At 42.5% G+C, this 18,104-nt stretch overlaps 1 protein-coding gene across 1 annotated transcript in view; it reads left to right on the top strand.

The window, feature by feature from the left end:
- The window catches only part of cacna2d3a (calcium channel, voltage-dependent, alpha 2/delta subunit 3a), a 1,196,772-nt gene that overhangs the window by 732,306 nt on the left and 446,362 nt on the right, over window positions 1-18,104 (top strand). The window contains exon 11 of the mRNA XM_086001643.1: window positions 17,280-17,393. Coding sequence (XP_085857769.1) covers window positions 17,280-17,393 — 114 coding nt within the window. The remainder of the gene's footprint in view (window positions 1-17,279; window positions 17,394-18,104) is intronic.

Genomic DNA, 18,104 nt, shown 5'->3' with positions numbered 1-18,104 from the left:
ACCTCAAAGTTGTTGATGCTCCCTTTAAATATCGCTGGTGAGGGATCCTTCCTGCTGCTGAATGCATGTTCAGCTGTGTGAGGTTAAGAGAGGTTATCAGATCCAGCGATAATGGAAAAATGGCAGCGCTGGTGCCAAATCAGCGTTGGACGCTGATTGACGTCACAATCTACCTACTTACCATACTTCTAGTGCACGCTCCTAATGGTCGCCCTACCACCCTCACCAAGCGTCTGCTTGGAAGCTATTTTGATCCCAATTTGGCTCCTGTAGCGCCCAAACAACAGGCGCTATGGAACCGAATTTCTAGGCCGTGTTCTGGAAGCTGGCAGCTCTCCCGGCAATCCAAACATCACAATGGCACACAGATCCTATGATCCAATTACCTGCAGATGAATGTGCCTTTAAATGCTGCTTCAATGACTCAGAGAGACCAATCTTGTAAGGTTTTACTGGCAGGATGGGCACTGGGTGAGACTTCCTCTATTTCAAGTTAAAATCACGATGGGTTCCTTATTGTGTCCTAGGGCCCCGATTTTCAGGTATCCATGAGGACTCTGTCTGTCTCTGGTGGCTGTCTTGACCAACTAAAAGAACTGCATGGTTAAAATGCCGGCCCATGGTAACGCAGTGGGAACAGCGCAGTAAGTACTCTAGCGATTTTAATCGCCTTACTGCCCGATTCCCTTCGATTCCCAGGGTCCAGGTGTTGAGGTTAAAATTACCTATATGTTCAGCATACTGAGTGTAACATACAACATTTTGTGCATCACAAATTATGATGAAAATAGCTACAACAATTTAGTATAATTAATCAGTGAAGATTTGGAGGAGAATGTAAAACAAAATGTTCTTTATTTGGCCACTAGTGACTAATTGCAACATTTTCATGTCCTTTCTAAAATGCATACGTTGCAGTATACATCTCGCCCAACTCCAATAAATGGATATAATAAATAAATGGCAGTAGAAAAATAAGGATCACAGCAGGAGATATCCACAGCTTGCAATATCCCTCAGGTTATATGAAATTTGTCACCTAGAAAATTACATAACTCGCAATCCTATCGAGAAATGCATGAAGTAATAACTTAACAAATTACACTAGATGGAGTGGAACTACAAAACTTAAAGCAAGTACTTCAATTCGAATAATTTTATATCAGACAGGTCATAATATGAATGTTACCTTCAGGGATGTGAACTTCTTATGTGAGCCTACAACTTATTCTGCAGTACAAACACTTCCAATGGAACGGTTTACTTGCTGTTACTAGATGCTCACATCAAACATTAATGTAGTTTAACATTCTTTCTTTCTGCTTGTGTGAGGCCTGCAGTTTTCTTTTAAAGGCTGGATCCCTGAGGTCAGCCTCTCTTCCCTGCCCAGCAGAGCCGGGAAACGACCTCACCCTCCTTGGGCCTAAGCTGTCCCTGCTATCACTACCTGCTCCTTCTCATTTGTGCTGGGTGCTTCACCAATTGCAGATCTCTCGAATTCACTGTCTAACCAACCCAGGGTGCCACTCTCTGTGCTAATGCTTGGAATGGATGGAGCACGTGATGGTGAGGGATCTTAAGAGGTAGAAGCATCTGAAGATTGGATCAGCTGTCCCACTGGATGTCTTGGCAAATACTAGAACTTCCTGTATTGGCAGCCAGCCTGGAGGGACCTCTGAGCCATTACTGCTGCATCCCAGGGCCTAACGCCACATTCCCAATAGTGGTCCCAGGAAGCACTAGTAAATAGGGCAAATGGGAGGGAAATCTTCCGGGGACTGGATCCCACCCCTCTTCTCTCAACCCCCACTCACCCCCCGCCCCCACCCAACACATGCAGCAGGTGGGGAATGAGAGGCCAGCGGTTGCTCTTGCGGGCATGGGGAGGGAAAGTCAGACGGTGATATAATGTTAAACTTCAGTGTCTTTACTATCTTTCATTATGCACTGCGATCTTGCCCAATTCTGAACAATATCATGGAGGAAAATCTCAGTCATAGCCTCCTTGAAGCACAGCCTCTTTGGCCTCGATATTAATCTGTTGGTGGCTTCCGAGCGTGGGTTGGGGGAGTGGAATTGCACAGGGAGAAACCCAAAAATCAACTGAGCGGTTTGGAATCGGCGATCTCAACTCAATTGTACCAATTAATTTTGACTTTAAGGATTTTGCGTCTCCAAGCTGCGCAGTAGGCGTGATGTGCATCCGCATGACACGATCTCAGCTATATTTAAAAGGACAGCCCACAAATGGAGGTACTCAGGATAGATGGTGGACATAGAGCAAGGGTGACTCACACATTTAATGACATCTTGCTGGAATTACTGCTGAGTGCAGTCAGGAGGAGGAAAGATATACATTTCCCCAGCAATGGGAGGAAGAAACCTATGGCTTTCACCAAGAAGCCATGGTTGGAGATAGCTGAGGAGATGAGCAGCAGAAGCGTTGACCCCAGGTCATGGATGCAATGTAGGAAGCGGTTTAATGACCTAACCAGGTCAGGAAAAGTGAGTATATTTGCTGATTCAACTACATCCTGTGCTTTAAGCCCCCCCTTTACTCTGTCTGGCTAAGTATTCTCCATCACATCACTCCTCACATCCACTCAACTCTCAGCAGCACCCAGCCTTCACTTCCTATACACTTCATCACCTCCCCATTTATCCACCGTTGACCTTCACCCCAATCATATCATAGAATCATAGAAATTTAATGCACAGAAGGAGGCCATTTGACTCATACTGTCCCTCAGAATTCTTCCAACAATTTGCCCACTACCGAGGTTAGGCTAACTGGATATAATTAGTCGGTCTATCCCTTTCTCCCTTTTTAAACAATGGTACAAGGTTAGCAGTCCTCCAGTCCTTCGACACCTCACCTGTAGCCTGGGATACATTTCATCCGAGCCTGGTGGTTTATCTACTTTCAAAGATGCTAAACCCCATAATACTTCCTCTCTCATTATGTTTACCTTATCTAATATTTCACAGTCCTCCTCCTTAACTACAATGTCTGCAACGTCCCTCTGTTTTGTGAAGACAGGCGCAAAGTATTCATTAAGAACCATACCCATGTCTTCCGCCTCCACACACAAGCTTCCTTTTTGGTCTCTAATAGTCTCTACTCTTTCTTTAGTTATCCTCTTGCTCTTTATTGTATTTATAAAACATCTTTGGGTTTTCCTTGATTTTACTTGCCAATATTTTTTCATGCCCTCTTTTTGCTTTCTTAACTTCCTTTTTAATTTCACCCCTGCACTTTCTATACTCCTCTAGGCTTTCTGCAGTATTTAGCTCTCGGTATCTGACATAAACTTCCCTTTTTTGCCTTATCCTACCCTGTATGCACCTTGACATCCAGGGGTCTCGTTGTGATAAAATATTTGCTTTGAACCTTCACTATCTCCTCCTTGAATGCCTCCCACTGCTCTGACACTGATTTACCTTCAAGTAGCTGTTTCCAGTTCACTTTTGCTAAATCACATCACAGCTTAGTAAAATTAGCCTTTCCCCAATCAAGGACTTTTTACTCCTGATTTATCCTTGTCCTTTTCCATAACTACCCTAAATCTAACTGAATTATGATCACTACCACCAAAATGCCCTCCCACTGATACCCCTTCCACCTGCCCAGCTTCATTCCCTAAAACTAAGTCCAGAACTGCCCCCTCTCTTGTTGGGCTTGCTACGTACCGGCTAAAAAAGTTCTCCTGAATGCATTTTAAGAATTCTTCGCCCTCTATACCTTTTACACTGATTCTATCCCAGTTAATGTTAGGGTAGCTGAAATCCCCTACTATTACTGCCCTACTTTTTTGCACCTCAGAAATTTGCCTACATATTTGCTCTTCTATCTCCCTCTGTGTAATTGCCCCTTTTTTGTTCTTCAGTTCAACCCATCTGGTCTCATTTGATGATCCTTCTAATATATCATCCCTCCTCACAGCTGTAATGTAACGTAATGCATGTGTCTCATAGTCACCCTCACCAAATGCACTGCATCCTTCGGGTGAATACCTGACCTTCACTTACTCACAGGCCTGCTTTTTTGCTCCTTGTAGGAGAAGAGAGCGCACACCCGAGGGAGAGGACTCGAGGTGGCTCGCCACAAGTAGTCCAGCTAACAGATGCAGAGGAGGACACCCTGAGATAAGTGGCACATCTGCATTGCTCTTAGTCAGATGGAGAGACCGGGAGCTCACAGATAGCTGGTGACCGAATTACAAATATCTCTGACACGTATGCTGACTTCATTTCATCAATAACTGAACTATGAGAAGACTGAGTATGGTGATTATTAAGATTGTGAATTTGCCATGACTGAATCATATCCCTTTCTTTTATCTTCCAGGGTCTTTACACGTACAACAAGTGTTGCAGGACATCCAGGAGGATGATTCCTGAGAAGACTTCATTCCTTCTGAGGATGCACCATCACCGGACGCAAGCCATGCATCAGTGCAATAACCCACACTTCGGTGGGTCCATTTAGACAGTTAGTTGGGTTTACACCTGGTGATTCACACCTCACAAGTGAGCACAAGCAGACACTGGTGGCAGGGACAGCTGCAGAGAGTCCATTTTGGAGGCCACAATCCTGTCCAAGCACTGCTCAGCTGGACACAGGTACTGAGCCCTGGAGGCTATCATTGAGAAGGAGAATGCTGGGGGTGCATCAGCAACTTAGCGAGGTGCTGACAGACGTGCCATGCACACTCCACAATAGCGGAGAGGATGGAGGAGTCCAACTCAATCGCTAGTGCATTGGTGGTACAGGGAATTGCGAGAATGTCTGCCATGGAGAGAGAAGCCATCTCCATGGAACTTCAAGCAAGGCTGTCAAATGAGTCCATGCAGGCCATAATCACTTCCCTGTAGACTTTGGATGCCAACTTGTCTGCCGTCTTAAACAGGATGACAGATACCTTATCCGTGGCCCTACAACGCCTCACCAATCTTCACCAATCTGGTCTGCAGCAGAGTAGTAGGAGTGATGTGGTGCTGGCCTGGGAGAGGGATGATGGTGGAAGCAGGAACTCCACTCAAAGCGCTCCCACTTCTCACCCATTCCTGCCCTCGCAGCCAGGACCTGATATGCCACCTTGTTTCCCGATGGCCGAGTCTCGCCCTGTACAGGTGCACGTGGAGCAGTCTTTAGCAGAGCCCTCAGGGGCTCCAAAACCCAGAGGGCGTAGTCCAAAGGCATATCAGCAGTCAGGGCAGGGATCTGATTGCCTGCCTCTACTCTCCTGAAGCCACACAGGATGCACCATGTAGAAGTGGTAGGATGCGTAAGTTGAAGAATTTGTAATTCACCAAGGATATGCACATGGGTGTTTGACAAAACGTTATGTTGTTAAGTTTCCTTTTTTTGTAATGCCACGTAATATTTATTGATTAGCACCACTTCCACATCTTGACCATTATTGCGTCCTGTGTACTAACTCACCTTTTCACTTGTTTCATGATGAATGTCAATACATGAAGGGACCCATTGGGTGGATGTGCAATGGGTGGAGGAGTGGTTGAAGGACTGTTTAGTGCAAAGGGAAGGCGGGTAGAGGAGTGGGGGTGGTCCCGGTGGTGGGAGCGGACTGCAGGATTTCATTTGTTACGTTTCACAGTCGGTGAACCTTCGATATTAGGGCATCCCTGGCATTCCGGGCAGCAGTGTAAGTGGCTGGTCTGACAATGGGTGCACCTCAATGTTCTCCTCATTCGAAGATGAGTGGCGAGCCCCTTCATTCTCCTCCACCTCCAATCCTCTCTGCTGCGCAATGTTGTGCAGGACGCAGCACACCATTATCAGGGATGCTCATGAGAATTAGAGGAGTGCAGATATCTCCAGGGGTTGTGGGGCTGGAGGAGATTACAGAGATGGGGGGAGGGGCAGGTGAGGCCATGGAGGGATTTGAAAACAAGGATGAGAATTTTGAAATCGATGCGTTGCTTAACTGGGAGCCAATGTAGGTCAGCGAACGGGACTTGATATGAGTTAGGACATGGGCAGCCACGTTTTGGATGACCTCAAGTTTACATAGGGTAGAATGTGGGAGGCCAGCCAGGAGTGCTTTGGAATAGTCAAGCCTAGAGTGCAGTCCCACCCAGCTGGACGATGGTGGAGAGGCCTTGGAGGAGAATGGAGTGGTCAACCGTGTCAAAGGCTGCAGACAAGTCAAGAAGGACGAGGAGGGATAGTTTACCTTTGTCATAGTCATATAGGATGTCATTTGTGACTTTGATGAGAGCCATTTTGGTACTGTGGCAGGGGCGGAAATTTGATTGGAGGGATTCAGACATGGAGCTCCGGGAAAGATGGGCACAAATTTGGGAGGCACTTGCACGTTCAAGGACTTTGCCGCAAAAGTTACGCGTCCGCATCCAATTATAAAATCTCTGACTTCAGTGTGTAGGTTTCCCGGCAAGCATGTCTCCGTTAAGCCCGGAAATGGGCACGTTGGAGCCAGGCTGCACTTCCACATTAAAAACCAAAAATTTTACCCCCCACCCTCTCCTAACCCACCCGTTCTTGGGGGTTAAAATTCCTCCACTTCTGTCTGTGATGTGATATACAATTTGGTTTCATCTGCATTGAGTAGTATTAATTAACCAAATTTAATATATTCTGTGCATGGATGGTCACAGTGGTGGGCATCAGTGTGCTCAAGATGGATGACATCTCTCATGGGTAGGGGTAAATGGAATATTTAAAAGTTATGGGGCGAAAAATTGAGTCGTCCTCCTTTGGGGCACTAACATCGCCGGGGCACTACTTTTAGTGCCCCGGACAAATTAGCGCCCCCGCAACTGAAATTGAGTGGTAGCGCCCCAAGAGGGAAGCGGGGCGCTACTGGAAGCACCCCGCCTCCCTCTTGGGGTGCTGCGAGGGAATATCACGCTGCGGCACGTCGCGCCACGGTACTGCAGGCCTTCCTCCCCTTCTTAAAGGGGAGGGGCCTTGCGCAGCGAGACCCGGGGCCCAGTTGGGCCCCCGGGGATCGGGAGTGCTGGCAAAAGAGCCTCTTGGGCGCTAACGAGAGGTGCAAAGCAACCAAATTTTTTCCCCATGGGCCTTTAAATCAAATTTCAACCAGGTGTCACCACACAGATTTTGAAAATGAGGCTGCATATCAGATGCACGCAGTTTAGACCTGGATTTCCCTGATCCAAACTATGCATAATTCAGGGTAACTACACACAGATGTAATCCTTTGATAATTTTAATTTGTTTTTTGATATTAACACACGGAGGCACCATGGATCGAAAATTCAAAACCAGATTACAGCTGTATGCAGGCACACAGATCACAGCTGGAAATGTAACTGCACATTGGCAAATAATAGATGTTCCAGTGCATATTCCTATAAATAGTGAAATGTTTCTCATGGTATCTGTTTGCACAACAAGTGCATTTTGCTTTTGATTGTATACTGATGGAATTTCCAAGAAATATATGGGTGGGGATAAATTTTCACCGTCACAGCCTGGTCATCACATTTTTGAATTAATTTATATTTGCTCTTAATGATCATCTATGCAGTATACTCGCCCCTTTAGAAAATAATAACCTTTTTTCAACATTTCTTTAAAAGCATCAATTTTATCGTTGAGAGAAACCTCAAGTAAGGCCTCCCTCCCCTCTACTCCACACCAGTGATGTTAATTCCCGGTAACATGCCCATGCATGCCAGTGTGGCTCAATAGTAAACAATGGGAGATGTGACTTTAAATCAGCCTAACGGCCATTCCAGAACCATGAGAAGTAGGAAACCATATTAAGGGCTAGAGATGCTCATTTCCCACCCTGTAGGGTGGCTTCTTAGGATAACTTGAAAGCATGGACTCTGCAAATTGGAGCCTCTCCAGATTGCTCCCTGTTATTGATATCACCAGAGTAACCTCAGAGGGAGGAAGGCCTTACTCAGCGATAAAATAGAAGCGTTTTAAAACAAATAAGAAATTTGGCATAAGTCAATTACTTTTTACCATAATGTACTTTGAAAAGGAAGTACTTCCCCTAGAATATAGTACTTATACAGACTGGGACTTAGGCTCATGTTTATTTGTAAACTGTACATACATAATAATAGAAATCTATCGCACTGAATTTATCTTTATATCAATGATATGAATGCAAGTTGGGGCAATTTTCACCTTCACGGATGGAATTTCCAGGAAGTATAGGGGGATAAATTTTCAACTTCACAGCCTGGGCAGTAATCTGGCGGAGCAGATCGGCCACCCATTGTAGAATTGATTTTAATGGACAAGCCACTCCGCCAGATTACCGATCAGGCTGTGACGGTGAAAATTTACCCCCCACCCATATATTTCCTGGAAATTCCATCAGTACATGCAACTTTGGAAGTCTAGTGTTTAGATTCGAGAGACAATTTTCAATGTACTGTAATGCTTTGTACGTGAGTGCTTTCAGAAAGTTAGGTGTCCTCGGTGCAGAAAATAGATGCGACCTGAAGGTGGAAACTGGAGGCATGAGCAGATGCAGTAGAAGACAATGGGCCAGTAATTCCGGTCCCAACGCGTGAGTACGGACGGTGTACTCACGCGTGGGCCGTTGGAAGTGCCGGATTTCAGCATGCACAGCGCATGCGCGGGAAACCGGCATTTCCTCCAAGGGGTTCAGAGGTCCAATGCGTGCGCGCAGGACTCTGCGCGCACGCGTTGAACTTCCTTCTTTTTGACAGGTTTGCCCGTGTGCAAGGGCCTGAACTTTTTAGACATATAAAAAGGAGGCGTAAGGACTTGATTCTTGAAGGTAAGTGGTCTATTATTTAAAATTATAACATTTTTTCCACAGCTTTATTGTTTTTAAGGACTTTACAGTAAGGTAAGTTTATTTTTAGACCCGATTTCTTAAAAAATTATTTTTTTCAAAAATTTGATTAATTGTTTAAAATAGTTTTTTAAAGTTATTTATAGTTTATTTAATTATTGGGATGTTTTTTAAAATTTTATTTAAAGTTAAACTAGTCTTTTGGGCGCCCGTACTTTTCATGAGTTTGACAGTTCTTACTATCAAACTCATGAATGAAGTTTCCCCTCCCCTGATTGGCTGCACAGTGCTCACCTGATCCCAGCCGGCACATCGCACTAACTACGCCGCTGGATCAGGCAAGCACATCGCGCCGACATCTGAGCCGGGCCAGTGACAGGCCCAGGCTTCAGATGTCGGCGCGCCGGGTGAGTGCACATTGGGGGCTTGCATGCGCGGCAAGCCCCCGATCCTAATTTCTGGCCCAACACACTGTCTGGTCCAGCTGGGCCAGCTTTTTTTTTAACAAATCAGATGTTGTCAGAGTTTACTTCAGTTATGGTACTGTGTAATACTTCAAAAAGGTGAATACAAAATACCATAGTTGTTTGTGACATACATTGTTCCTATGTTCCTCTTATCATGCGCACTATGAACAGTGGGCTGGTACATGGCAAAGGCTGAATGCCCTTTTGTCAATGTTAATTATTTCTCCAATACTACTCTTCTTGTAGGAGTAGATTACCCATAAAAAGGAGAGAACCCCAAACTCTCTATTCTTACTCCTTTTAGAAGCTGCATTAATAATCACAGGCAGGGACAATATGGAGAAATTAGAAGATGGGGAAGCTGTAAGCTTGGTCGCAGATGAGGGTATGTGGCCAACTTTTCTGCCTCTTTTTCTCATGCCCCAATCCTTCACTTACTGTCTCACTCACTGCAACTACATCAGCAAATGAACATCAAAACATTGGCAGGGAATTTCCTTGGAGCTGCTGTCTGTAGCTGTGTTGGTATTCGATTGAAGTGTGGCCGGTGAGCATTGGCATTGTGATGTGTGATGCTGCTCATGAGCACTTTGTGGACCATTGAGCTCTTGCTCTGAGAACAGATGGGGCATCACTGAACCAAAAATAGATTTCTTTGTCAGCTGGTTTAAATATCTAGATATATTTTAAGTTGCTAGGGTTCAAAATGGAAGCTGCTCCCTCACCAGGTACAAATTGATGGACCAAAGATGCTCTATTTGAGAGAATCACAAAATTAGCAAATATATGGTTCTATTTCATGGAGGATGGCATAATCAAAATATTAATATTTGCAGCATTCAACAAAATACTATGCCATTTCTGAGTATTTCATGTATCAAAATGATCTTGCACAAAATTACATAGAATTGCATGGAATATACAGCACAGAAACAGGCCATTCGACCCAACTAGCCTGTGCTGGTGTTTTTACTCCACACAAGTCTCCTCCCATTCTATCTACCTCATCTCAGCCTTTCAACATATCTTTCTATTTCTTTTTCTTTCATGTCCTCGTCTTGTTTCCTTTTGAAATCTATTTGCCTCAACCACTGCCTGTGGTAGCAAGTTCCACATTCTAGCCACACTCTGAGTAAAGAAATTTCTCCTTATTTCCCTATTGGATTTATTAGTAACTATCTTGTATTTATGGCCTCTAGTTTGGGATTCTCCCACAAGTCGAAACATTCTCTCCACATCTACCCTGTCCAACCCATTCATAATTTTAAAGACCTCTATCAGGTCACCTCTAAGTCTCTTTTCTCAAGAAAAAAGCCCCAACCTGTTCAATCTTTCCCGATAGCTGTAATCTCTCAGTTCTGGTAACATCCTTTGTAAATCTTCTTTGCACTTTCTTGTGGGCAGGCGGAAAGTTTCAGAAAAGGAAGCCACTTTAATTGTTTGATTTCCCTAAAGAAATTGCTTTACATCAAAGGAGAATAGAAGGATAACTGTTCCAGGACTGCTTGCTATTTGTATTAGCACCCAATATTAAAATTGAGGCACATTAAATCTTATAGGCAATATGAATCCATGTATTCCATGTGTAATATACTATCTCGAAAGATTAACACATGAGACAGTATTCTGAGTACCAAGGAACAAGAGAATGCTCATCAATGCATCCAGGTAAAAAGCTGGCTTTCCAAGAGACTTAACAAAAGCGGAAAGCCGCATTTGTTGTGTGATTGTTTAATGTAAGCATGGAAAATCCAATGGTTGAAAAGAATGGAGTACCCATTTATGAGCTGTTTCCAGTTCTCTTAACTAAGTATTGTGTTGTTTAGTATCTTGTCTACGGTTTTGCTTCTGTATCAGTGCAGGCATATTTTAACCTGCACAAAGTATTCTAGGGGTGTGAATATTTTCCACTTTCCAATTTGGCAGGAGATGTAGTGCTCCTCCAACATATTCTGCAGTGGACAGTCTACAATGATTGACAGTAAATTGCTAACTCAGTAAGGCAGAGAGTGAGAGATGCAGACCTGAGTTTGTAAGAGATACGATCTGCTTAGAGAAACTGTCATCAAGCTGTTTATGTGAGAAGATATTGGAGAATGCCTGAATCATAACAGTTATGAATATGAGTACAATTATCCGTTTAGATGCTGTGTTTTCATTATGTGCCTAAGCATAAACAGTGTGTATAGATGCATTGATGTAACATATTTTGCAGATCATAGGAAATATGATTTATAAATATTATATCAACTGATCTCTGCGGACTTCCAACATTTGTAGCCCCAAGACCTTTGAGAGCCTCCCTCTTCTCTCTTCATATTCAATAAGACGTCTGTTTTTCTTCGTAGCCTGCAGATTTTTTGTGAGTTAGTGTGAATTGAGACTGTATGATTTGGCCAATGGAAATTTTTTCTTCTAACACATTCTCTTTCCCATCATGTCATTTGCAGAATCCTGCTTATTTCACTTGAACTTCCTTACTTGCTACAATCCTTGCAAATCTTTCTTTATATAATTAGTGTGTTTGGGCTTAAATCTTTAACATGTCCGGGCTGCTAATTTACAGTAATGTTCTTGTGTTACCTTTGTGGTGTTCATTGAGTTATGCAACTTCTTCCATTCTTCACAGTAATAGACATGACGCTGACATACTCTGTGACATACTGTCACATTTTTTGCCCTGGATCAAGTTGAAGAACTTTCAAGCTGCACCAAAAATGTCCTATTTTTTTCATAATGCTGTTGACGGGGACATGCAGAGTATTGCAGGAAAAGAATAGCTTCTGCAATGTGTCAATCAGCGATTTTGGAAAAATATTGCGCACTGCACAGCAGGATTATGAAACTTTTCACCATTTATACTGATTAAGTAGCACATTAGCTATATGAAAGTTATTAAAGGATCATGATTGCAACAGTCTCATAATTGATTATTTATTTACTTTATCGCTAATGAAATCACATCTCAAAACCTAGAATGTGAATATCTATAGAAGCTCTCCTGATCGTCTGCCGTAACATTGGTGGAAGAGCCGTGGAAGCCCTGGCAAATAGTGTAAACAAAGTTTATGCAGTTTTTCTGGAGTTTTTGTGGCTTTTCCACTGAAGTTATGGCAAATGAGCAGCAGAACCCGAGTGGAAATTTATCCCCCAAGTGTTTCACCTATCTTGTTAGTGCCTGATAGATAACTTAAATAAGCAATGTCTGTCAACAGCAGTACCAAATTTAAATGTGTATTTTTATTGTTACTGTCATATTGCATCCTGTGAATAGAAGGGAAAAGGTTGTAATAAATATTTAATATACAGATACGGAGCTCAAAATCTCCGTATGTTTCAACATTAGCGCTGGTTTGTCCGGCAGTTTTGATCTAACGGCAACAGCTCGGTCCCGTCAGTGCCGGATAGCACAAAGTTTCCTGTAATATATAATGCATAATATATGAAAGGTCCATCAAAACTTGAATCTCTGCTGAATAGAGCATCTTCTTTTGCCATTTTTTTGCAGTTATAATAGAGAAAAATACAAAATAGTTAATGTCAGTGTGATTTGTTCTAATGTAAAAGCCAGATTTGATAGTTTGATAGGGTGTAACAACAGAAAGTTTAGTCAGATAAACAATAGTGATGTCTCTTTCACGTTGCTTTAGATGTTAGCTGAATCACAATAGTGATAATCAACTCACAAACTTTCCAAAGGTAAATCAGAGCTGTTTGTGTTGGTGTAAAGCATAAAATATCCATTAATTACTCCAGAAAAGACAGGAGTTCATGCAGGCTGTCATCTGGCAGTACCCTGCAACAACTGCAATTATCGTTTTGCAAATGAATTCAATCTCAGCAGTGATTAGACCACCTTTTTTTTAGTTTTTAAAGCAAATTAAATCAAAGTCTTTGACATTTGAATGACTAGTAATCACAATAAAGACTGTAAATGTCAGAATGCATTGAAATTTCCATGCCAAATGATAAATCATTAGAAGTTAATTGTAGTTCATCACAAAACGCTTGTCATTGGCATTTATAATGTAAACAAGTTCCATATCCCCTGGGCTAAATCATGTAAGGAACATTCTATATACACGTTGGGGGAGAGCTTAACTGATGGTAATTCTATGAGTTGAATTTTATTTATAACATTTTCAAAAATAAGTTAATTGATTTCTTCCATTATTTGAAGGACCTCCTAGCACCAATGGAGGATTAACTGTACTACATGTTAACTATGTAGGGCCCTGGTGAGACCACACCTGGAGTATTGTGCACAGTTTTGGTCTCCTTACCTAAGGAAGGATATACTTGCCACAGAGGGAGTGCAACAAAGGTTCACCAGACTGATTCCTGGGATGGAGGGATTGTCCTATGAGGACAGATTGAGTAGACTAGGCCTATATTCTCTAGTGTTTAGAAGAATGAGAAGTGATCTAATTGAAACATACAGAATTCTTACAGGGCTTGACGGGGTCGATACAGGGAGGATGTTTCCCCTGGCTGGGTATCTAGAACCATGGGTCACAGTCTCAGAATAAGGGGTCGGCCATTTAGGACTGAGATGAGGAGAAATTTCTTCACTCAGAGGGTGGTGAATCTTTGGAATTCTCTACCCCAGAGGACTGTTGAGGCTCAGTCGTTGAGTATATTTAAGACAGAGATCGATAGATTTTTGGATATTAAGGGAATCAAGGGATTTGCGGATAGTGCAGGAAAGTGGAGTTGAGGTAGAAGATCAGCCATGATCTTACTGAATGGTGGAGCAGGCTCGAGGGGCCGACTGGCCTACTCCTGCTCCTATTTCTTATGTTCTTAAAATCTCTATGGGTCCGTTCTTTATTCTCTGCACATTTTAAAATCTCAAATGGAATACTGTGTTACTGCCATCTGGAGGAACATAGAGCAAATTACATACTAAACCAACCAATTGTCCAGTCAATCCAAATAGAGCCAGCTAACATCAGAGAAAGTCCATTTAAATAAATTACAAGCTAAGCCTAGTGCCAATGTACAGTGAGGCCTGTAAAATTAGTTCATTCATTACCATAACATTTATTGTATGATACCATTTTTGCTACAAAATGACCTTGCTAAGCACCTCTAGCAATATAGCAACATTACAGATATACAAAAGCAAAATACTGCGGATGTTGGAAGGAAAGAAAGACTTTATATAGCGCCTTTCACGACCACCAGACGTCTCAAAGCGCTTTACAACAAATGAAGTACTTTTGAAGTGGAGTCACTGTTGTAATGTGGGAAACACGGCAGCCAATTTGCGCACAGCAAGGTCCCACAAACAGCAATTTGCTCATGACCAGATAATCTGAAATAAAAACAGAAAATGCTGGGAATATTCAGCAGCTCAGGCAGCATCTGTGGAGAGAGAAACAGAGTTAACGTTTCAGGTCAATGACCTTTCGTCAATGTCAGCTGTGGCTTGGTTGGTAGCACTCTTGCCTCTGAATCAGAAATCTAGGCTGACACTCCAGTGCAGTACTGAGGGAGTGCTGCACTGTCGGAGGTGCCATCTTTCGGATGAGCTGTTAAACCAAGGCCCCATCTGCCCGCTCAGCTGGACCTAAAAGTTCCTATAGCATTATTTCGAAAAGCAGGGGCGTTATCCCCGGTGTCCTAGCCAATATTTATCCCTCAATGAACATAACACAAAGAGATTATCTGGTCATTATCACAGTGCTGTTTATGGGAGCTTGCTGTGTGCAAATTAGCTTCCCAATTACAACAGTGACTATACTTCAAAAAAAAGTACTTCATTGGCTGCAAAGTGCTTTGGGACATAGGAGATAGGAGCAGGAGTAGGCCATTCGGCCCCTCGAGCCTGTTCCGCCATTTAATGAGATCATGACTGATCATCCAAATTCAGTACCCTGTCCCTGCCTTCTCCCCATATCCCTTGATCCTTTTAGCCTTAAGAAATATATCTAACTCCTTCTTGAATATATTTAATGAATTGGCCTCAACTGCCTTGTGTGGTAGAGAATTCCACAGGTTCACCAATCTCTGGGTGAAGAAATTCCTCCTCATCTCTGTCCTAAATGGCTTACCCCTTATCTTTAGACTGTGACCCCTGGTTCTGGACTCCCCCGCCATCGGGAACATCCTTCCTGCATCTAGTCTGTCTAGTCCTGTTAGAATTTTATAAGTTTCAATGAGATCCCCTCTCATTCTTCTAAACTCTATTGAATACAAGCCCAATCGACCCAATCTCTCTCCATACGTCATTCCTGCCATCCCAGATATCAGTCTGGTGAATCTTCGCTGCACTCCCTCCATGGCAAGAACATCCTTCCTCAGATAAGGTGCTCGTGAAAGGTGCTATATAAATGCAAGTCTTCCCCTTTTTTCTTTTCAAATCCCACCATAAGCACATTGTTAAATGGAATTCTATGAATCTGGCAATTTGAAAGCTGCTGAATTGTGAAACAACTTGTTCATTTAATCTCCTTTGGGGAAGGGACCTGCCAACACCTACACAGTCTGGCCTATATGTGACTTCAATCCCATACTACATGGTTGGTTTCTAACCCTGTCTGGGCAAGTATGGATGGGTAATGAATACATCCCAAGAGTAAGTTTTTTTTAAAAATACCCACTAGCCCATATGTCTCAATTTCTTTAGGAACACAAAAAAAATTGAAAAAGACCTACCCTGAAGATCAAAGTCTTGGTTGGCTAGAACTCCAGGAGAACTCACTGTTCTTCTTTGAGCCGTGCCATGGGACCTTATTGTCTACTTGAACATCTACTTAAGCAGATAGAGCCTTGGTTTAATGTCTCATTCAAAGAATTGCACCTCTGTTAATGCAGTACTCAAGCCTTGGTGGTGCATATAAGGAGTCGTTTTGTGAGGGGAGGCTCCTGACGTGGAATCTCACGAGATGAGACTGCAGGTCAAATTTAGGCCTGTAATGTTACAGGACTGATTCTGCAACCTGTGTTCCTGTCTAGCGAGGCGCTAACCTGAGAACAGAGCCTTGCAAAATTACTCCTATGCTGGATGTACAAAATGTTACAGTTTTATTATTTTTGCTTTTATCCATGTAAAGCAGAAATACATCCCTGATATGCCTTGTGAGTTGCCCCAGTGGCTGAATGCACCATGTAGTGTGTAACTGAAGCACACAGATGGGAAGGTCCCAAGTTCCATCCCAGGTTGGTGTTGAGTTTGCTGATACACATTGGAGTGCCAAAGAGTCTCAGCTTTCCTCAGCTAGATAGGGAGGTGAGAAAATCAGCTGTAGTCCTGGTTCCCAATCATTATTCAGTAATCTAAGTGGAAAGCGCATGTGTGGAAGCTAGCGAGAGAAGATTAGGGCTCAGCTGTGGTTTTCAATTATGAGTTCTCCACTTTAGCAGAAAAATAATACATTCTGAGTTACCTGCGATAATGCTCCTGTCATTAAAACACCATAGCTTAATACAATAAAGCCTTCCATATCTGAAACTGCACCCTGAAAGGCAAATGGCAGGAAATGATTGCTCAGCCTAAGGGGCCTTTGGATTTTCATTCATTACCTCACAGCTCTGTAGACTTTAACTTTTGATAACAGTAGCTGATCGATAGTTACAATGCTCACAGGGAATTAGTAACTTCAAAAGATAAGGCTTATTTGTGACTAAAAATCGATTTTTTTTTTAAAAAGTCTGCTTCATCCCTTTCAAAATAAGTGGTGATAAATGAAACAAAACAAGAGAAACTTTATGACCTATCCCAGCATACTACACCATTCTTGAACAGTGGGCACAAGAGGGCCATTCATCTGGATTTCCCCCCCGCCTTTATTATCAACGGAAGAACAATGTAAACTGTTCAAACTGCCTAGCTCAAATAAACAAAAGAAAAATACAAGAAACGTACCGGATATGGGGTTGTTAAATATTTGTTCATTCCACAAGTGAAGAACACTTTGTGCAGATGGTGGTGCACTTTACATTTTGAAGTTATCTCTTCATGTAAGAAATAGTTATTCTAACAATGCTCTCTCTTCCTGTATTCTGCTTTTCCTAGTTTAACAACACAGGTCATGGAAGCACTTGCAGCCAAGCTATTATGCTGGTTACTGATGGAGCTGTGGATACTTATGATACAGTATTTGCAAAATACAACTGGCCAGATCGGAAGGTAAGCTGCAAATATTTTACATCATATTTTAAGGTTTTTGTAATCCGCATACAATTGCCTGTACTGACAGCAGAAGTTCTACTTGATTTAGACTAATTTATTGTTTAGCTCCTTCACTCATGTGGTACCAAAACATTAAAGAATGCATCAGTGCTGTACGGAAATTGGTACAGTTATGGATTAATGATGCCACAGCTCTATAGTCTATATTTTCCTAATTTTCTGTTCACGAGAATCACATCCCAAAATAGTGGGTGTATTTTGGTTTCTTCTTCTTGGATTTTTGGCTCACAAATTTTTACTCTTGCCTGATCATTGAGGACGTTCCTGTACTGATGGTGAGTTTCACACTTCATAAGCAGCTAACAAGCTGTTTTACTATTGAGTAGTGTGAACATTTGTAAATCCAGCAATTTATTCACTCAACTGTAAAGAAAACAAGGTACTGTAATAATAAAATATTTTTCTACATTTCAGCACATGTCTTCTTCAGGTTGACCCTTGATAACAATAACCCACAGTAAGACCAGTGATTCTAGCCTACTAACAGTTATGAAGTTACAGATGACAAGTTTGTGTTTTATTTCTGTGTACTGAGAGTTATTGATAGAGTCCTGTTATTCATATATTTCTGAAACTAACAACTGCGAGAAAATGACTACTTCCCATTTTAGAAGGGACTGACTTGTCCAGGAAATGACGGTAGGGAGG

This window comes from Somniosus microcephalus, chromosome 11, assembly GCF_052327205.1.
Source record: "Somniosus microcephalus isolate GS21.2 chromosome 11, FLI_Smic_1.0, whole genome shotgun sequence".
In the NCBI taxonomy this organism is placed as follows: Eukaryota; Metazoa; Chordata; class Chondrichthyes; order Squaliformes; family Somniosidae; genus Somniosus; species Somniosus microcephalus.
The sequence above is the reverse complement of the archived record's forward strand: the minus strand, read 5'-3'. Positions and strand labels throughout refer to the sequence as shown.